This window comes from Lactuca sativa, chromosome 4 (assembly GCF_002870075.4).
Source record: "Lactuca sativa cultivar Salinas chromosome 4, Lsat_Salinas_v11, whole genome shotgun sequence".
NCBI lineage: Eukaryota > Viridiplantae > Streptophyta > Magnoliopsida > Asterales > Asteraceae > Lactuca > Lactuca sativa.
The window spans coordinates 31,563,711-31,586,739 of record NC_056626.2 but is presented as its reverse complement, the minus strand read 5'-3'; the positions used below and the strand labels follow the sequence as shown (position 1 = coordinate 31,586,739).

At 36.8% G+C, this 23,029-nt stretch overlaps 1 protein-coding gene across 1 annotated transcript; it reads right to left on the bottom strand.

Moving 5' to 3' along the window:
- Positions 1-20,547: 20,547 nt before the first annotated feature.
- On the bottom strand, positions 20,548-21,096 carry LOC111896448 (uncharacterized). Its single transcript, XM_023892438.1, has one exon. It carries the CDS (start codon positions 21,094-21,096, stop codon positions 20,548-20,550), a length of 549 nt encoding a protein of 182 aa, XP_023748206.1.
- Between the last annotated feature and the right edge of the window lie 1,933 nt (positions 21,097-23,029).

Below are 23,029 nucleotides of genomic sequence, written 5' to 3'. Positions count from 1 at the left end.
ATTAATTAAAGTCATAGAATTAATTAGAATTAATTTGGTGACTTAAAGAGATTAATTTAATAAGAGGGTATAAACTGTCAATTGTTTGATAGTTACACTTTAGACTGTAAATCCTTATTGGATAGAGGATGGACGAATTCTAGAGCTAAGGATAGCTCAAAATCGTCCAAGGATTATCCATGGTAGGGATTTGGATTGCTTTAATGAAAGATTATCCAACTAGGGTTTAAGGTGAAACCCTTAAGGAGTCTACAAGTATAAATAGACCCCTAGAGCTAAGGGGGTCAGCACCTCTTCTAAGGAGAAGAAACCCTGGACGAATTTCATCCCTAATCTCTCTCTCAAATCATCCTCTTTGCTAGTTGGTGTTTGTAAGCCATTAGAGGAGTGACAATTGTGACTCTAGAGCTCCAAGACAACAAGATCAAACAAGAGGTTCAAAGGTAAACTTCTAGATCTGATTTTATATTGTTCTTATATCTAATTAGTCATTAGAAGTCTTGGATTCAAAGCATGTTTAATTAGAATTAATTTGGTGACTTAAAGAGATTAATTTAATAAGAGGGTATAAACTGTCAATTGTTTGATAGTTACACTTTAGACTGTAAATCCTTATTGGATAGAGGATGGACGAATTCTAGAGCTAAGGATAGCTCAAAATCGTCCAAGGATTATCCATGGTAGGGATTTGGATTGCTTTAATGAAAGATTATCCAACTAGGGTTTAAGGTGAAACCCTTAAGGAGTCTACAAGTATAAATAGACCCCTAGAGCTAAGGGGGTCAGCACCTCTTCTAAGGAGAAGAAACCCTGGACGAATTTCATCCCTAATCTCTCTCTCAAATCATCCTCTTTGCTAGTTGGTGTTTGTAAGCCATTAGAGGAGTGACAATTGTGACTCTAGAGCTCCAAGACAACAAGATCAAACAAGAGGTTCAAAGGTAAACTTCTAGATCTGATTTTATATTGTTCTTATATCTAATTAGTCATTAGAAGTCTTGGATTCAAAGCATGTTTAATTAGAAAGCCTAGATCCGAGCATTAGGGTTTTGCATGCGCACATAGGAAAATTCTTATGGCTAAAATCCATCAGTGGTATCAGAGCCTAGCTTGGTTTCTATTAAATTGTTGCTTGATTGTTTGTTTCTTGCCTGCAAAATTCGAATTTTGTGTTTCTGAGTCATGGACTCGGCGAGTCCCATGGTGGACTCGGCGAGTTGGCCTGACTCGGCAAGTCCCATGGTGCACTCGGCGAGTCCAAGCGTCAGGAAAGGTCAGATTCGAGATTTTTGGATGATTATCTTATGGAAACTTACCTTTTACATATTAGATCAACACTAATCCGTTTTTTTTGATATATATGACTATAATCTTGATCTAATTAAAGATATTTATCAACTAATAAAATATTTAATTTCCTTATATGATAATTAATTAATTATTTTGATTAAATTGGTAATTATCTTGCAAGAAATCTTGAATAAATCAAATATGGATAATTATGAAATTAATTGTTAATTAAAATTATTTGTTATTTGATCCTCCATGTTTTAAATGTTTTAAAACTTGTCCTCAACTTTTAAAATTTATGTTTTGTGATTAAAAGTTTTAATTTAGACAATTTAAATTTCAAACCCTAGATTTTAAAAGTTTAAAATACAACCCTATACTAATATAATATTACAAGATTAATATATATATATATATATATATATATATATATATATATATATATATATATATATATATATACACATAACTAAAATGCTAGTCTTACCGTTAGTAGGCCTCATTCACGAAGCCGATATATAAGGTGGGTATAAGGTTGCGGCCTATAAAATGGCGCTTAATGGGTGAACACTCTCGCCCACCGCTTGCTTGATCGGTGGAGGGTCGTTTGCCGAACGGGTAGGATAGGGCAACCTCCTCCTCTCATTAAAAGTATAATAAGAAATATAAAGTAACTACATGTTTTTTAAATTTCCCAATCTTAGTTACTTTAGGAAAAGTGAATTGATGCAATCCCATGAAATTACGCTTCGCACCCTTGCTAAGAAGTTAGTGGAGCGTGTGTGGTTTACCGGCACACTAATTGGTTCTAAGCAAAGGTGGCAAAGGGTGATTCATTGTTTATCATAGTTCGATGGAGCGTGTGTGGTTTATCGGCACGTCGAATAGGTGATTGTTACAATGAAGGCACCATGTGAATTTGCATGGTAATTCACAACCGCTTTGTGATCCTCGGTATCCCAGTCACAAACAAGAGGGGCATATCGAGATTTAAACATTCCATTGAAAAGTTTCAATGAATCTCATCCAAACCTAGGAATTCTCAATGCATTTAGTCTTAAAGTTAGGTTTTATGGTGGAGAATTAGTGAATCGTCATTCACTTACCTTCAAAATGTTTGCATGTTAGATTACGGTATCCCTTTTCTAATGTGTAAATATTGTTGTTGGATCCTAGCCCTAATTTTCTTATTGGGTATCGATTAGGGATTCATATTCTAATCTATCTTTTTCCTTTCTATTTGTAGATGTCGAACGCAAACAATGTTGCTGTTAGTTCATTCACTTTGATGAGCCTTTGTCAAAAGGTCACCTTCGATTGAACGGACTTTAGCGAATGGATAAGATACATTCGCACGATTGCTCGTTATGAGGATAAGGTGCATGTCCTCGATGAGAAGCTCGAGAAGATCAATCCAGAAATCGCTACTTCGGCTGAAATGACCGCTTTTGAAACTCATGAGCGTGATGCAACGAAGGTACATTGCATCATGATAGCCACTATGAACTCCGAATTCCAAAAGTCCTATGAGGACATGTATCCGTATGAAATGCACCAAGACTTGTTGGAGAGATACCACCAAAACGCAAGACAAGAGCGTTATGAGATTTTCACTAACATGATTTCCGCTAAGATGGGTCATGGAGAGTCTCTTACCGTGCACCTGCAAAAGATGCAAAGGTATGTCGACCGTCTTCACAAGTTGAATGTTGACTTTGGGGAAGACTTGGCGATCGACATGGTGCTTCACTCTTTGCCTCCAAGTTATAATCAATTTAGGATGACCTACCACATGAACAAAGACGAGGTCACCCTAAGCAAACTCCAAGGTCTCTTGAGAGTCGCTGAGAGCAACTTCAAGGATAAGTCTGTTGCACCAACTCCCAATCCACCCGCTGCTCCTGTCTTGGCTATTGGACAAGGGAAAGGGAAGAAGAGGAAGGCTTCGTCTAAGAACTATCGCAAGGTTAAAGCCCGAGATGGTACCTCTTCTAGTGGGACCAAAGTTGATCCTGCTAAGCCCTGCCCTAACCCAAAGGAGGCAGAGTGGCACCACTGCTACAAGATAGGACATTGGAAGAGAAACTGCCCAGAGTACCTGCAAGCCATCAAGGAAGGAAAGATCAAGCCGTCTTTCGCAGGTATATACACAATTAAATCTAACGATTCATCTCATGCTATTTCTTGGGTTCTTGATACCGGTTGTGGTTACCACATTTGTTCTAATGTGCAAGGACTAAGAAGAAATAGGGATGTGGAGGCTGGAAGAATAAATCTAATCATGGGGAACAGAAGATCGTCGCCTGTGACCAAGATTGGAGTGTATTCTTTAGTACTTAGGAATGGTTTATCTTAGATTTGAACAATTGTTGCTATTCGCCAGAAATGGCTAGAAACATCATTTCAATTCATGGTTTGTCTAGACAAGGTTTTAGATTTTCTTTTAATAATGAGAATGGTTCTATTTTGGCTTATCTAAATGGTGTCTTTTATTTTGAAGCTATACCATGTAATGGAATTTATGGAACTGTTATGATTGTTGATAACTTAGGAAATGATGTTTTGAACATAGATTCTTCCAATAGTATGGATAAAGCATCCTTGTGGCATTGTCGCCTTGGACATGTCAACAAGAAACGCATAGCCCAACTCCAAAAGGATGGAGTGTTGGAGTCATTCGACCTTAGGGAAGATGACACATGCGAGTCTTGTTTGCTTGGAAAGATGACTAAGTCACCCTTCGCTAGTTCTTGCGAAGGGGTGATGGTATATTGGACCTAATACATACCGATGTATGTGGACCGTTTAGATTAACCACGAAGGATGGGAACCACTTCTACGTGACTTTTACCGATGACTATAGTAGATATTGGTATATCTATTTAATCAAGCAAAAGTCAGAAAATTTTGAAAAGTTCAAAGAGTTCAAGAATGAAGTGGAGAATCAATTGGGCAGGAAAATCAAGATGCTTCGATCCGATCGAGGAGGAGAGTACCTAAGTCTTGAATTCCACGATTATCTCAAGGAGTGTGGAATAGTTTCACAATTGACGCCACCTAGGACACCGCAATTGAATGGTGTGGCAGAAAGGCGTAATCGAACCTTGTTGGACATGGTTCGCTCTATGATGAGTCGTGCTTCACTATCAATCTCTTTTTGGGGGTATGCCTTAGAGACTGCCGCCCATATCCTTAACACCAAGTCCCTACTAAGAAGGTTGCCAAAACACCTCACGAGATGTGGAAAAGGAAAGCTCCCTCGTTGGCACATATCAAGGTTTGGGGTTGTGAAGCTTTCGTAAGACAAGATACTCACGACAAGCTCGAACCTCGTAGTGAGCGATGTATTTTCATCGGCTACCTGCATAAATCCTTTGGATATCTCTTCTATAGACCGAAGGACAGTGTAGTCTTTGTTGCGAGGAGAGGAGTTTTCCGAGAGCGAGAACTCATAGGCCAAGGAGACAGTGGGAGGCAAATTGAGCTTGAAGAGATTCAAGAATCGACAAATGAAGGAACCTCTACTGCTGGCATTCAACCCGAGGAGGAAACTCCGGTTGAACCGATTGACGTATCGTTACCTCTTAGACGTTCCGAAAGAGTTAGGTTTCAACCCCAGTTGTATGGTTTTCATATTACTACCGAAGGGGACACGTATATTAGTGATAGTACACTAATAAACCTTGATGAACCTAATAGCTATAAGGAAGCCATGGCAGGCCCGGAGTCTGCGAAATGGAAAGAGGCAATGGATAGCGAGATCCAATCCATGTATGATAACCAAGTTTGGAATTTGGTTGATAATGTACCCGGACGTAAGACCGTTGGGTGCAAATGGATCTTCAAGAAGAAGACCGACGTGGATGGAAAAGTACACACGTATAAGGCACGATTGGTTGCGAAGGGATTTACTCAAACTCCCGGAGTTGACTATGATGAGACCTTCTCACCAGTTGCGAAGATAAAGTCTATTAGAGTGATGCTAGCTATTGCTGCATTTCATGATTATGAGATTTGGCAAATGGATGTCAAGACCGCTTTCCTTAACGGAGAGTTGGCTGAGGATGTTTACATGGCTCAGCCAGAGGGGTTTGTGGATTCGAAGCATCCGAATAGAGTGTGTAAGCTTGAGAAGTCCATTTATGGACTTAAGCAAGCGTCTCGCAGATGGAATCTTTGCTTCGATGAGAAAGTAAAAGAGTTTGGATTTGTACGAAGCGAAGATGAATCATGTGTATATGTCAAAGCCAGTGGGAGTATAGTAAGCTTCCTCGTTCTTTATGTCGATGACATATTACTCATAGGAAACGACGTCCCGACTCTGCAGGAGGTTAAGTCCTGGCTCGGGAAGTACTTCGCTATGAAGGACCTCGGAGAGGCTTCCTATATTTTGAGAATAAGGATAGTAAGAGAGAGAAGTAAGAGACTAATAGGACTTAGTCAGAACACTTACTTAGAGAAGGTACTAAAACGTTTTAGTATGGAGAACTCGAAGAAAGGAGAATTACCGATACAAAGTAATGCCAAGTTGAGTAAGACTCAAAGTCCGAGTACCGAAGCTGAAATAGCAGAAATGAGCCGAGTACCATACGCTTCTACAGTTGGCTCAATCATGTACGCTATGACTTGTACTCGCCCTGATGTAGCCTTTGCTTTGAGCATGGTTAGTAGATATCAAGGGAATCCTGGCAGAGCTCATTGGATTGAAGTGAAGAATATCCTTAAGTACCTTCGGAGGATGAAGGAATGGTTTTTAGTCCTCGGAGGGAGTGATGACTTGAAGGTGCGAGGGTACAGTGACGCCAACTTTCAGATCGACATGGATAACTACCGTTCGTAGTCGGGCTGGGTCTTTACCATGAATGGAGGAGCAGTAACTTGGAAAAGTTCCAAACAGGAAACCGTAGCTGATTCAACGTGCGCATCAGAGTACATTGCAGCGAGCGAAGCGTCAAAAGAGGCAATATGGTTGAAGAACTTCATTGGTGATCTTGGAGTTGTACCTGCCATAAAGGAGCCCATGGAGATTTTCTGTGATAATGAAAGAGCGGTTGCCTTGACCATGGAACCGAGAGATCATGGTAGATCGCGACATATTGACAGAAAATATCACTTTATTAGACATCGTGTAGAAGAAGGACAACTTGTAGTGAAGAGGATATCATCAGAAGATAACCCAGCAGATCCGCTTACGAAGGGACTGAGTAGGGTTAAGCACTTGCAGCATGCTAGGATTATTGGGCTGAAGGATGATATTAGCATAGATTAGATAGTATTAGAAACGTGTAATAGATAAATGTAGTTAACATTTGATGATTAAATAAAGGAGTTTTATTTATGAGTAATGTTACTGTCTTATGTTAATTGTTTAACTATTGTTTCTCTTTGCATGTTTTGACTTCCAGAATAGTTGAGTTTATTAAGAATAATCGAATTATTCAAATTGTCCACAATCGTTCATATGTTGGAAGTAGATATGAATAAAGATTGTCGTGAATTGGTGCGTAGATTGTCTAAATGGTATTAGACATAGCAAGAGATTGCTGCGACGTTCATGAATGCTTATGAGCTGGTTTTAAGCATTGGAACAAACCCACGCTTGCTGGAATCACCTTATGGAATATGATATAAAAAGGGTGATCGCAAGACGATAATATCATATAGTCTTAAAAACTAGATATATGGTTTGTTATTTGTTAATTGGTTGTACATTGATAATGCGAAAACGCATCAGTAACTCGGTGTTATAAAACGCATTGTTGTGTATAGTTGATTAATGAATAAGCAAATGCATATAAGTCAAAGTTTATCTGTGACTTTTATCCTAAGAGGTTAAAAGCGATATCTCGGCCGCTCGATGATTTGATTTGACTTATGTGCCGGGCCCGGTCAGAACTGAATTGATGTGTTCGATTAAGTTCTATGTCAAATAAATCAGAGATCGAGAAACCTAAAATGCTTGACTAATCATTCCATAGAATTGTCAGCATGATATCTAACAGAGGACTGTACGATCCCTTATCTAAAGGACAAGATTGATTAGATCAGAGTTTGACAGCGTCTTTGAGAGCTACGATTGCAAATCAAATTGTACTTGTGCATATAGTTACTAGACTTATCCAAGTGAGAGACTGTTGGAATAGTGTCTAAGGCTGCAACTATATTAGGCAAGTATTTGACCTGATTGTGCATGGTCCTTTTGGGTTGCCTTCACCATAGCAACTTGTCAGGATGATTTATTATGAGAGAATAAATATTATTTATATACTATAAGTATAATATAAGGAATAATAATATTGTTATTTGATTAATATAAGTCATAGAATTAATTAGAATTAATTTGGTGACTTAAAGAGATTAATTAAATACGAGGGTATAAACTGTCAATTGTTTGATAGTTACACTTTAGACTGTAAATCCTTATTGGATAGAGGATGGACGAATTCTAGAGCTAAGGATAGCTCAAAATTGTCCAAGGCTTATCCATGGTAGGGATTTGGATTGCTTTAAGAAAAGATTATCCAACTAGGGTTTAAGGTGAAACCCTTAAGGAGTCTACAAGTATAAATAGACCCCTAGAGCTAAGGGGGTTGGCACCTCTTCTAAGGAGAAGAAACCCTAGCCGAATTTCATCCCTAATCTCTCTATCAAATCATCATCTTTGCTAGTTGGTGTTTGTAAGCCATTAGAGGAGTGACAATTGTGACTCTAGAGCTCCAAGACAACAAGATCAAACAAGAGGTTCAAAGGTAAACTTCTAGATCTGATTTTATATTGTTCTTATATCTAATTAGTCATTAGAAGTCTTGGATTCAAAGCATGTTTAATTAGAAAGCCTAGATCCGAGCATTAGGGTTTTGCATGCGCACATAGGAAAATTCTTATGGCTAAAATCCATCACTATCTACATGTTATCTGCTACATATATCGACATAGTGTGGTTGAGTTGAGGTTGTACTGCTTTGTGTTGTAAGCCAACACACCCGGGGCAATCCAATCAGGAGATTGTAGGCCATAGTGGAAATCCAACCGAGAGGTTGTGGATCCAATATGCAATATGTATGGCAATCCAACTGGGAGGTTGGGGGCCAGGGTAATCCAACAGGGAGGTTGTGGACCCAGTATGCAATATGTATGGCAATCCAACTGGGAGGTTGTGGGCCAGGGTAATCCAACCGGGAGGTTGTGGACCTAACATGCAATATGCATATTTGTTTGGTTCCGTGTGCTACTTTAGGGGAACTCACTAAGCTTTGGCTTACAATTTGATTGTTATCGTTTCAGGTACTTTAGAGGTTAGGGGCAAGGCAAAGGCTTGATCGTGCACATTATCCTGGATTTTTATGAGATTATGATTTTGGGATACTCTGATTCATGTTTATGAATTTTGGAAATATGATTTGTAAATGCTTATGGTTTTGGTTTGGTTTCAAAAATGAAAAATTCTACCTTGTTTTTCGGGATGTTACATGGAGCACAAAATATAGTGAGAAAACTCATCTTGACAATGACTCGGAAGACTGACAGCTATCTGGGCGATTCTACTGACGGATAGCATACCAAACAAGTATTAACCTATAATACTTTGACCTATTAATCTATATAAAAATCTGGTAATGAAACCTAATCTTTCACTAATCCCAATGAACACTAAGAGTTCTATCCAATAAGGATCGGACGGGCAGGACAGCTGGAAGGCATGACTGTTTCGATGTATGACCTTTATAAAATCCAACAACCAAGCCAACGTGACCATTCTAAACACCTCTCCCGTAAGTAGATCAATCAAGATTATGAAATGGAATTATTGATAAATCTTATTTATAGGTTCATAATAATGACTATGACTTATAAATATAAATTACATTGAAATAAGGACGAGTGTAATTTAACTTACAAAGATTTCCTAGACAAAAGTTTGGAATTGCACTGGCAGAGCTTCTCTTGATAGCTACTACTACTTTAGGGATCGTAGGGCTTTGTGTAATGACCGGTTCCCAGGTAAATTCTTCAAATTTTAAATATTTAATCTTTTTAATTATTTTTCATGGAAGGCCATTATGCTGGAGTAATTGGGAGTTAAGAGAGACATACTCATTGAGACTAGGACGCAGGGTTTCTCCCTGATATGCTGGGCGTACTCGTGGCATATGCAAAACCCTAAAAATTAGGGTTTCGACCCTATTTAAACACCTTATGATCTCAATGCCACTCTCATCACCAACCTCCATTGTCCCAAAGCAGTCCCTTTGAAACCTTAGCCCCAATTTGTGATATTCTTGAGCCTTTGAGTGAGTTGGTGTGTTTTTGGTGCAGTTTGAAGAATAAGGAACTCATCAGAGAAGAGTTGATTGGTTTGGAGCTTGTAGATCCAAACTTTGTTCATCTTGATCATCCTTCTAGAGGTATAAAGTCTCAACCATTATGATTCTTTGATTAGATCTAGTTTAGCTTAGGGTTTTGGCATATTTTGGTCCCATGGGTTGATTCTTGTGAGTAAAAGCTACTCCAGAAGCTTAGGTTAGCATTTCTTGATGTTTTTTTATGTCCCTAGTGCATAAAAATCGTATCTTGATGGCTTTGGTTCATCCGTGCATGAGTTGTTGTCCTTAATATGAAGTTAGAAGGTTAGAAATTGGCTTTGGGCTTCCTTGAGCCATACAAAGGCACTAACTTGTCGACTTTATTAGTTAAAATGTACCTTGGGTTAAGATCTTTGGGTTAGATGAAAGTTCTTTAAGCATTAAGAGCTTAACGGAATGAGTACGTTGGGCGTACCCTCTAGGTACACACGACGTAACGGGCTGAGCCTATGTACCCTTCGGTGTAGTTCAAGTACGTTGGGCATATGCATCGTGTATGCAGGACATACTCACCTAAAGCCTATTTGGGGCATTTTTGGTCGTGGTTCAGTGTAGGCCTTGGGCCATGGCTAGTTAGGCCCAATATAGAAATGGTAAAATGGTTTTTTACTCTTTGTAAGAGGGTTTATGAATCAGACCTTTATTTGTGGGTTATTACCCTAAATAGTGATCAGGGGTTATTTGATTTGTGTTTAGTGTGAGGAGCCGCCGTAGCAGTAGCTTGTGGGTGTGTGATTGTTTATCATTAGATTGAGGTGAGTCTCTTCACTGTACTTGTGGGTCGAAGGCAACAATGCTGACCCATTGGATTATGTTTGTAGGATGCTAGTTTTCTTTGTGATACTTGCATGCAAGGTTGCAGAACACGTTAGATGCTAGCTAGTCGGTGGACTGGGGTCTAGGGATTAATTGGGGACCATTAATTATTAAGAAAATTATTTAAAAATTTATAAATCTAACTTTAATCATAAGAATATAAATAAATAAGCATAGAAGTTTAATAATAAGTATAACAAACACAAACAATTTATCATTCAATTAATACGAAAAATTATTCAAATTTTAATATATCTTAAGAAAAGAAGTAAATTTGGGTATTTGTATATTTGAAAACATATAAATTTTGAAACTTTTGAAGAAAAAATTTATTTTTTTTAATTTTTTTTATATATTAGTTGAACATTGAAATACTATGAACTTTTGAAAATTTGAAAATTTTGGTTTAATATTTAAAATTTTAAAAATTTGAAAATTTGGCCGATTAGGTTGCCTAGGACCGCCTAGGACCGATTAGAACCGTCTAACTCTGACTTTAACCCCCTTTGACCAAAACCGATTAAGCCAATCGATTAGCCTTAATCTTGTTCGGTTGAAGACCGCCTAGCAATTAATCTCCGATTAATCGGCCGCCTAGACCGATTTTTACAACACTGGTTGTATATGGACGAGGCCAATTATTTAAGCTAGGGCGTGACCCGTTATTCTCATTGGGCGGGGACCGTTATGCGAGTTAGGGCAAGGCCCGTTATACTTAATGGGCGGGGCCTGTTATGTGAGTTACGTTGAGGCCCGTTACTTGTATGATATGTGGTATTTTGGGGAAACTCACTAAGCTTTGTGCTTACAGTTTAAGTTTATGTTTCAGGTACTTCCAGTTCGAAGGGGAAGGGCCCGACCTGATCTCAATGCATCCACCCGTGTCCATCTTTTTATGATTTTGGGATTTGTACTATGATAACTGTTTTCGACTATGTTATACGTTGATGGTTTATGAGTAATATGATTGGCAATTTTGTTTTCTTAAAAATAAATTTTTTCCTTTGTGTTTTTGGGACGTTTCAAGTTGGTATCAGGTCCTTGGTTTGAGGGATTCGAACACACTCTCGGGTGTGTCTGAACTCAAACAGAGGATTTGGTAAGTTTTTCATAAAAGAAATGATTTTCTTAAAATATTTCTACTAAAAATAAGGGGTGTGATGCATGCAATCGGCTGATATTAAGTAAGGGTTCCCAAAATACCCATACATGTTTGTTGATTTAGTATGTGATTATGTGAATAACATGAGAGATTAAGGCTACAGAATTACTTAAAATTGTATGTTAGGAGAGATGTCTTTGTATACTTACTGTATGATCCTTTAGAACTACATGCTAGTATGGATTACATACAATATGATAGGATGGCCTGTAGGGCAGTGCTATGGTTCGAACTCAATGCTCGAATGCTGCTTGCTTTGTGCTTTTAGGAACCATTGCTACTATTAGTTAACTATTAAGCGAATATGCTAGATTACATGTTACAAAATTAGATAATTTTAGAAGGTTAGGTTTAACTCTATTGCACAGTTCTTGTTTGAGTCCAACCATTTTAGTGTGAGACCTAGCAGTCAAAGAATTATCTAATCTTTATTGCATGTAATTATATTCCTGATGTAGTTAGTGGGTATTAGTGGGGGTTTCTTCTGCAGCTAACGACAGAGAGTGACGGGAAGGGAATCCTAGGAGAACCTAGGAAGCATGTTAGCATTAGCAGACACATTGTTTAATGGAATTGTGGAATGTTGGAATTTAGGGAGTCACTTAGGAAATCAGGATAACTCTTGAGGAAAGTACAGATTGGTATGGAATGTAAGGCACGTACTAATGGAAGCATAAGATCCGTATTAGAGTCAAGGGAGTCACGAGGATACTAAGGGACCCATATGGTGTGAGGTTCTTCAAGTGTTTTCTGATGGTTTGCATTATTTATTTTCAGTATGGTGGTCACTCGAGGTGGTTGAGGTCCTGGTGAGAGATCGAGTTTGGGCTCAAGTAAAGATATGGAATTAGACAAATGTATATTTCCAATCTTCTTAACTCTTGTAGTTGATCTAATAGGATGATCAACTCTAAGATTTAACTTGGAAATATCCACGGTGTCAACTAATTGTGATTTAGAAACAATCATATGTTGACTAGCTCCTAAATCAACAACCCATTTATTACAATTAGAAAACATACTATTACAAGCAATACCTATCATATTAGCATTAACAGACATATCCTCAACAAATTGCTTGTCACTAGAAGAGTATGTAAGATAATGTTGACCAACTTTATCCACATACAAAGTAGAGGTACTATAAGACTCATTAACATGTGAAGCAACAACATGAGCATTAGACAAAAACTTGTTAACATTATTAAACTCATTTCTATGTTTAAAATCTTTTGGGAATCCAATGAGTTTGTATCACTTTTCAGTTGTATGTCCCTTGAGACCATAATGCTTACACTGAAGATCATGATTTTTTTCTTTAAGTTTTCTAGTATCATTAATTTTACTAGCAAATATAGAAGATTGAGATTTGTTAGAAGAGACAATTAAAGAATCATGTTTTGTTTTTTTTATTATACTCTTCTCAAGAAACAATTGAGAAAGAAGTCTTCACATTAGGTAAAGGTTCAAGAAGTAAAATACGACTTTTAACTTGACTAAAAGAATCATCTAAACCACTAAGAAACTACATCAACTTCATTAACTTTGAGTGATTATTAAACCGTGTTGTAGCTTCACAAGTGCAGTCGGTTAAATTAGTAAGACAATCAAATTCTTTATAAATGTAACATCCATAAAAATTCACAAAAATTTAAACTTTTCAAAATCAACCCAAGTTCATAAATTGTTTGCAAAATCATCCAAAACCAGTAATGTTCATAAATTATTTTCAAAATAAATCAACATCAGAGTTTTCCTAGAAATCACAATCATAAAACGAGCAAGTGTATGGTCACACTTTCACCTTCCTGCGGTCATCCGGAGTACCTAAAATAATAATCCATAAATGTAAGCTCGAAGGCTTAGTGAGTTACCCCCAAAACACCCATACATAACAATAAGCATATACTAACAAACAACATACTATGGGTCCAATCAACCATCGAGTTGGAATACCCCAGGCCCTCAACCATCGGGTTGGAATGCCAAGACACTATGGGTCCAATCAACCATCGGGTTGGAATACCCCACGCCCTCAACCATCGGGTTGGAATGCCAACATACTATAGGTCCAATCAACCATCGGGTTGGAATACCCCAGATCCTCAACCATCGGGTTGGAATGCCAACATACTACGGGTCCAATCATCCTCAGGATAGAATACCCTCGGCCCACAACCATTAGGTTGGAATGCCAATATACTATGGGTCCAATCAACTGTGACAACCCGAAATTTTCCATCCTGTTCAGTCTAACACTTCATTGAAAGTCAAACTCATTCTTGCTATCATTTAGCACAATTTGGAGTTTATTTGAGCATTCTGAGCCTTATACACTTAAGGGATAAGTGTCGGGGTTTATCTGCTGAATCTTTAGCCCAAAGAACAAGTCTTAAACAACTTGACAAGGAGTTCACGGCCACCTCAATGGATTTTACGGCCGTAAACTCCATATGGGCCGTAAACCCCCCTATATGTTGTTATTTTGGCCATTTGTTCCATTCTTTCACTTCTTTGGACGAAATCCACTCAAGTACCATCCCGACCTTCGTCCCCGATCTTCAAAACTTGTAAGTTTATTGTCATAAATAGTTGATATCTTACATGAACTAGTGATCTTACATGATTTCATCTGTGAAATCATTCCATTTTGTAGATCTTCAAGTTTCACCAAGAACACCAAGAACACACACTAGTGTTCTTGGCCAAAAGACCATTCAAGCTCCTAGATCGTAAGTACTCTTGTCCTAACTCGTTGTACACTAGGATTAACATGTTTAGAGCTTAGAATCATCAAGAATAGAGGGTTGAATGAGAGTTTACGGCCAAGGATCTCCCAAGGCCGTAAACTCCCTATAAGGGTGCAATGATGCCCTTTCCTCCTTCCAATTGACTAGAACTTAGCATAGAACCAACCACCATTGAGCTAGGGACTTCAAGCAACGAAATGGTACTTCCTACCATGATTTTACGGCCGTAAACTCATGGGGAAGTGGTCCCCAGGCCGTAAACACAAGATAGGGTCATTCTTGGACCTTAAACTCACCTAGCCTCTTGTTTAAGCCTTAGAACACTTAACCAATTAAGACACCTTGCCTTTAAGCCTCAAATGGAGACCCATTAGAGAGTTTATGGCCAGGAGTAAAATCCCATGGTCCGTAAACTCCAATAAGTATGGTCTATGGACCATAAACTCACATAGGAAGCCTTATACTCCTTTGTGCAACCCAATAGCCTCCTAAAACTTTAACCAAAGTGTTTTCCGCGCATTAGGATGTTTATACTTGTATAATTAGTGTTATAATCACTAATTGTATATATACATATGCCTGTATATGTTATTAGGATCACTGTGTGTGTTTAAGTCTTCACTTGACACCGAGCACTTGTCCGACACTTCCATCCGATCCACTCATTGCAGGTGAGTTCATACCCATTAATTAACCTTTAAATGTTTCTAAATGTTTATAAATGCTTTTATGGGGGGGGGGGTGAATACAAGTTGAATCATGCTAGTTAGTACATCAATCACATGTGATTAATAACTAGCATACAAATGGATTTACTACACTTTTAGCTGTTTTACCAAACAGATTACTTCAAATGGCTTTCTCAAACGTTTTTACATATTTAAAACTCTTTATCAAACTATCTTACATACTGTATGTTTCCTTTCAAACTCTATTACAATTGTGTTTCAAACAAAGGTTTCCTTATACTTAAAACTGTTCTTATCAAACAAACTGCTTTCAAATCGTTTTACAAACTGACATCAAGTCATCATTTCTTAGTTATTAAACTTTTTTTAAAGGTTTTTACAAAACATCTTTTATACTTTTATATTGTCAAATGCATGCCTATATATGTATAGTTATAGAAGTAATGTTTAAAGGACTTAGGACGACTAGCTCACTTTATTTCCTTTTCCTCGTTTGGATGTGGCCTTAGGGTATTGGTTATTCTTTCGAATGTCGTCTAAATATTAGTTATATATTATGTATACATATATAGACATAAAAGTTGCATCAGTTAGTTCAGTACCTTTGGGTAGCAAAGGCAGACTTCGGTTATACACGTACATTACTAGTAGCTATAATAGGCATAGTTAGGAGATACTACTTACTATTCCAAGTACAAGGAATCACACCAGATTCAGTTCATTCATGAGTCTATACTAATACAATACTTACTATATGAAGAGATACAATTACAAAAATACAATTACAAGAATACTAATACATTACATACTATATGAAGAGATACAATACATAAATACAATTACAAGAATACTAATACATTACATACTATATGAAGATATACAATACACGATAACAGAACATACATAATAAGGTGTTATAGCATGGAACAAGTACATGATCTAATTATACTAATGAATCACTAACGCATTGTTCTAAAAAAAAGGTGATAGTTATATTGGGTATACATGATCATATAATCATAATGTGGATGTTCAAGACCTGCAATCATTGCAGGGGTCGCGTTTGGTTCCCAAAATCTTTTGACAGGGAGAGCGGTTAGTATGGGATCTAGCCATCACGTTATACCTTAATACTCATTTTAAGGCAATTAGTAAAATAGTAGTCACTTATTACAAATACTACATTACTTACACTTTACATACGACAAATACAAAAGGATACAATTCCAGTTATTATATTATTTCCCTTATTACCTTACTTTGTGTCACATTCACATAATCGATGAGGTAGATTAGATTTGAATAATAATAGTTGTACAAGGAAAAACTTTCACTTATGTAGAGGTTCAAACTTTCAAAACAGTCGGGTCTTGGTAGAAGGCTGCTTTCAAAATAGTTGGGTCTTGGTAGAAGGCTACTTTCAAAACAGTCGGGTCTTGGTAGAAGGCTTCTTTCAAAACAGTTGGGTCTTGGTAGAAGATTACTTTTTATACTAGTAGGAAATAGGAGATTTTCTCGGGTTTTCAAACGTTTACAATTACTTACAAACACTTTCATACTTATACAAACTTTCTTTCAAACAATTACAAGTCTTTCTTTACAATATTACAAATCAAAGACACATAAAAATACTTATGAATTCACCAGCTTTATTGCTGATACTCGCTTTCAAAATAACTTGTATTCTCAGGTCACAAATAGACAGGTACGACGACCAGGTTTTGTGAAGACGGAGCGGTCAAGACTCGTCTTTTATTTTGAGTATTCATTATGTTGTTTTATACTTTGAAAGAACACACTTGTAATTAAAATTATACTATTAATGCAATGGATGATGTTGTTGCTTGTTTACTACTTTGCATTGTTGTGATACTTTACATGACGTCCTCCGCCCCAGAATGTTTCCGCTGTTCTCGGTTTTGGGGTGTGACATCAACCATCGGGTTGGAATACCCCACTACCAATCAAACATGTGCACCTATATCAGATAATCATGTAACAGTCTATAAGGACAACATAGTAGGGTCCAATCATCCTCGGGATGGAATACCCTTAACTACCAATCAAACATGTGCACATATAACAGGTAATCACATAACAGTCTAAAGACAGTCAAGCATATCTAGCAGATCACTAAGCATAGCAACATCCTATCTACCAGGATTCCGATCTAACCGATCATAACCACATAGAAACATCCTATCTACCAGGATACCAATCAACATATCACACTAATAATAAAGCAGGATAACAATCCAGAAGGGCGACCTTGGTGCCTTCGACCCTTGAGTATAGTGAGGAAAACTCACCTCACAAGTAGCACTGGATGATAATGTCAAACTCCCAAACACAACTCCAAAATCAACCACCTACAATCATCATAGGACCAATTTTATCAAGACCCAAATTACCAAAGTACCCTTAGAAGTCAAACTTGGTCAAATCGTTGAGTGCAACTTACAGACTCGTCGAGTTCCTTCAGAACTCAAAAAATCGAGAAAACCCGAGTCAACTCGCTGAGTTATCAAACAACTCGTTGATTCCATGCCGTGTCCAGAAGATTGGGAAAATCCTAACAAACTCGTCGAGTTATCTCACTACCTCGCCGAATTCATGCAGAATCCAGAAAGCAGGAAACCCTCATCTAACTCATCAAGTTGACTATGCAACTCATTGAGTTCCTTCAGTCTTTTTCTCATTCAGACGCTTTTAAGCGAAACTAAGGCTCCAAACTGTAGATCTAGCCTCTTAGGGTGTAGTTACCACGTAAAGTTGCCAACTTTACGTGTATACAAGGCTTCAAGAAGCTAAAACACCCAAAACTAGTCTTAGGAAGAGGTTTAGGGCATGGAGAAGGGCCAAAGCTTGATAACGTCAAGAGCTTTATGTCCCTGAGTGCCTAGAGGAGTCAAAATCTGAACTCCTCACTTCAAAACATGCTCAATACTAGAAATGCCTAAAAAATAAGCTAGAAATGACCCTAAACTCTTGAATGAAGAGATCTAACAAGAGAATGATCAAGGTAATGACTTTTGACCTTCAAATGAATGCCAAAACAAAGTAGATGCTGGATCTACAAGCTCCTTCTCGTTCCAAGCTTCTCAATCTTCAAGTCTCTTCAAGAAATGCATTAAACACACACTTTTAGCCTTACACACTCAAAATAAGAGTTTAACTCGATTAGGTATTGTTTCTGGACGTGAAAGGTGGTGAGGAGGCTGGAGGGAGGACTTAAGGTCCTTTAAATAGGGTGAAAACATGTCCAAAGTCAACTCGTCGAGTTGGGTCCTCCAACTCGTCGAGTAGGTTCAAGAAGACACACAACTTTATCAGTTTCTACACGACGAGTTGGGGCAGCCAACTTGTTGAGTAGGTCTATACTTATGAATATAAAAGCTTTAAATTTTATACCTAGGAGTCAGGATGTTACAATAAAGTGCATCAAGTTTGTTAAATAATTAGAAACACTTAATACACTTTGAGTTAAAGAATTAATATGTTGATGCAAATTAAAAACAATTGAACCATCAACCTTATTGTAAGTATCATACAACCCAGTCCAAATATCAAGAGCAAATTCAGAACATGCATGACCAGCACACATAGACTCGGATAAAGATCCTAAGATCCAAGAACAAACAATATCATTCACACACTCCCACTTAAGAGATTTAACATAATCATCTTTATGTTTAACAACAATACCATCTACAAATCTAATTTTATTTCGAGCTTTCAGAGCTCTTGTCACATAACTCCTCCAAACTATAAAATTTTTAGTTCCAAGAAGTTTACAACTAATTATAGTGGTAACAATGTTATCAGAAGGATGCAAATAAAGTGGATCATCAAAACCAACATATTAATTCTTATTAAAAGATTCACTAGACTCAGCAGCAGGACCACCAACCATAATACAAACAAGAAAAACTTACAAATAAGAAATCACACACAAAGAAGAGCAAAGAGACAAACAAGAACAACACAAAAGAAACAATCCCATGCAAAAAACCCAAACACAGAAGAAAGTGTGCAAAACTCACATTGATTCCACTTAAATGCTCTGCAAGGTAGCAAAGTAGTTTCGTTAGATCAGAAATGATCTATTGCTAAAGTAGAACCGACATCCAAATGCCAAGAATCACATCCGTTTATAGAACTTGTTTGTACATGTTTAACATTGATCGACTGTCGTAACATTGGCCATTAGGATAACAATAGTTAACCTAAGCATTTACTACTAAGCGCTACATTTACAATTAAACATAGTGATGAAGAACTATTGGAGACGACACCCACCAAACATGATCATAATTACAGATTACAAAGATCCGATCCAGGGGGAACAGAAAACAACATGAGAAAACCCTAGATTGCTAAACTACTCTATAGATCTAGATCTAGATCTAGACGCAGAACAACAAATCAAGAACAAGGAGAGCCTCGCTCTGATACCATGAAAAAAAACTAGATCTAAACAACATTAACAATTCTTTTATTTGAATAACAATTAGTTAGTTCTGAAAGAACTTACAAGTCAAAAACTCACCACAAACACTCAATCACTCATATTACAACAAGCCTCACTACAATGCTCTGCCTATACTACTCTCAACCCTAATATATGAACACAAGGATTATAGACACCAAGACTGGAAACCCTAATCAACGAACCCTAAACTAGAAAGAAGAGACGAAGAGTACATGAGAGTGATCTGTGTATTATGAACCAATACTAACACACACACACAAACATTATATACAACGTGTCTAATCCGGATCCGGGTAAAACGTGCATGCTTATTGATCTTTGATCGATAGTGAGCCTCAATCCACCATTTTCCAATAAATACAAGAAACACCCTCTTGCAATAAATCCTTTACAAACATATTACAAAAATATATTACAAAAATATAAAATAAATAATATATAAAGAAAGGATACGTAAACGGATATACCAATGAACAGTTTGAGGAACATCAATGATATCAATATTCTCAACAAGACACTCTTAATTCAAGGGTTTTTCTTTATTTTTTTTAAAAAGTTCTAAAAGCTTCTTACCGAATTTCATGTTTGTTTATCGATGAATAAATGACCTTGACCGCATTTGTGATTTGTCTTTTTGTATTTTTTTAATTTTACGTCAAACCTAATAATCCTAATATTTTACTAATTTTAGTTGTTATAGAATGCATTCGTTTTTCTATACATTGTCCTCCTTCGTACATGAATATAAAATATGTGTTCAATTCAAACATGTTGATTATCATTTAATTATCACCTACGTTGTAGTGCTACAGCCTCGATTATTTTATAACCTTTCCTCGAAACTTTTAAATATTTATACCATTTCCAAAATTAAAACTATAGTTATCCTTAAAGTGACAATTGATAAGCGGATAACGGAGTTCCTTTTAATCAAGTAGCATATACAAAGAAAACCGGACAACACGTATAATTAAATCAAGGATAACTAAACCGAACTTTTGATCATCGGAAAAGTAAAATCCGGCGAATGGGCTACCCTTGGTGACCTCGGAGATCTCGGAGGGAACTCCGAAACTTGATGCCCATCACAATTATAATATATTACCCCTGAAAACTCTGGCGGCTGACACTTCACTCCCATCAATATCTCTTTCTGCCACAAACCACCTTGTCCAAATCCTTCCTCCACCGCTGCATCACCACCACCACCATCATGACCCTTTCCTCTTTTATGGTTGACGATGAACGATGTCATAGCCTTATTGCTTATGGTGGTGATCAATTGCTTTGGAGACCTTAAGGGTGATCTTGGTGCAAACTTTTCTTGATAATTATCTTCTCGACTTGAATCACACATCTTCTCAGTAGTACCACCTATGTCATCTGTACTTCCTTGATCTTTTCTTGAAGCTCGTCTTGCATGGTTGGCACACAATGCGACTATGGCAGACACCACGACAAATAGGCCTATTCCAAGGGGTATGGAGATGCCAACATGATTGTTAGCAACATGCATCACACTCAAACGTACCATTTTGGTTGATAATATGATATGATAGAAGAAAGAAAAGAGATACCATGTCTTGTTTATTTTTCGTGTGTATATATAGAGAGTTGGTGGTTAATATGTATTTAATATTCCTGGAAGGTAGAAGGAAACGGTAGAAGGAAAAGGATGTTCAACCTCTAGCTAGTAGTAGGATTGATAAATGTTTTTTTAGATAACTATGGAAGTTCTTAAGCTTTAGTGGGGTTTCTAATTTTATTATACAAAAGACAGTGGCATGATTAGTGTTATAAGACGTGAATCTAATAATAATACCATTTTTTTTGGTGATATATGAGTAATAAAATTCATTTCCAATCCAAAGAAATCATTAAACCAATTTATAGATGATAAACAAATAAGTAATATCAACATGATAAAACATATTAAAAACCGTTACAATTTTTATGAGTCAATTAAGAAATTGAGAATTGAGATGTTGGAACTTTTATATAAAAGGGCATTAACTTAACTTCTAGAAAGATAATGTATTTCTTGAAGATTGATAAGATTAAAGTTATTAATTGTTAGTTTAGGAGAAGAATACATCATCATACCCACAAATGCCAATGGGAGATTGTTAAGTCAACCCTCTTATTGCTGCTTTTGTAGACTTTAATTTCATGATTTCTATAGTTTGACCGTGTCTTCTCTAATTGGACACAAAACCGACTTTAGGTGTTTATGAAAAGTTCGACCTTAGTCTTGACCAATTCCACAACCACTTCTTTTTCCAATTCTTTAATACTAGAAATTAATCATACAATATTTGTAATACTTCTAAGTGCAATCAGTTTCAAAACCATCTGCAACTTGTGAAGTTCTTTTTTTTTCTTCTATAATAAGATTAGAAGTGTTATTTGATACTTAACTTTAAGCTGTCTCCAAGATTTAAAATATTGGTTGAATACATGACTAATGATGAATAACTATTTTTTAGCCAAAATAGTTTCCAAGGTTTTCGTGAAACAATTTAATGGCTCGATAATTCCTTTTGATTTACAAAGATATCTAAATACAGATTCAAGTTGATTAAATACATAATGAATTAAAGTGTATTTCTTTTTGAAAGGACAACTTATATTGAATTGACAATTGATTTCATACCGAAAGCTACTTCTATATGAAAATACATTATCTAATTAACTAACTTACTAAACAGAAAACCTTCACAAACTTGCATTGCCTAACTCGATGTTTGAACAGGATCTCCAACTAATTTAGAGACACGGAAATTTATTTTATTTAAAGCCTCCAACCAAATTTAGTTGCAGGAAAATATTACAACTAACCGTTTTAATACTAAAAAAGTCCCTTGAATCTACACAAAGTTGATGTGTCATGTCAATCGATTTCTCTCTTTCTTCCGGACACACTTGAACCACTTGACATAATTACGTAATCATGGGCAAGAAGATTAAAAAACAAGTGCTTATTTTTAAAGTTGACTTTGATAAGGTGTTTGATTCGTTAAATTGGAGATATTTTGACTCTATTTTGGAACAAATGAATTTTGGAGATAAATGGAAGAAGTGAATTTGGGGTTGTCTTTCTTTCGGAAAAGTTTCTATTTTAGTAAATAGTTCAACCACTAAAGAATTTGCTATAAAGAGAGGTGTGAGGCAAGGTGATCCTTTATCACACCTTTTCATATGGAAGGGCTAAATGTTTATATGAAGGAAGCTTGTGACCGACATATCTTTAAAGATATTTCTTTACATCATGGTGGGACTCTTTTATCATATCTTATGTATGCGGATGATGTGTTGTTTATGAGGGGTGGTCCGAGATGAACTTTTTAAATCTAAATCGAATTCTTATGTGTTTTTTTCTAGCCTCGGGGCTAAAGGTTAACCATAGTAAAAGCAAAGTTCTATGTATTGGGGTGGATAACATTGATACTGCTAGGCTTGCTAGCATT

Excerpts from the sequence above, each read along its gene's own strand:
- LOC111896448 (XM_023892438.1), bottom strand. The coding sequence starts at position 21,096 with ATGGTACGTTTGAGTGTGATGCATGTTGCTAACAATCATGTTGGCATC.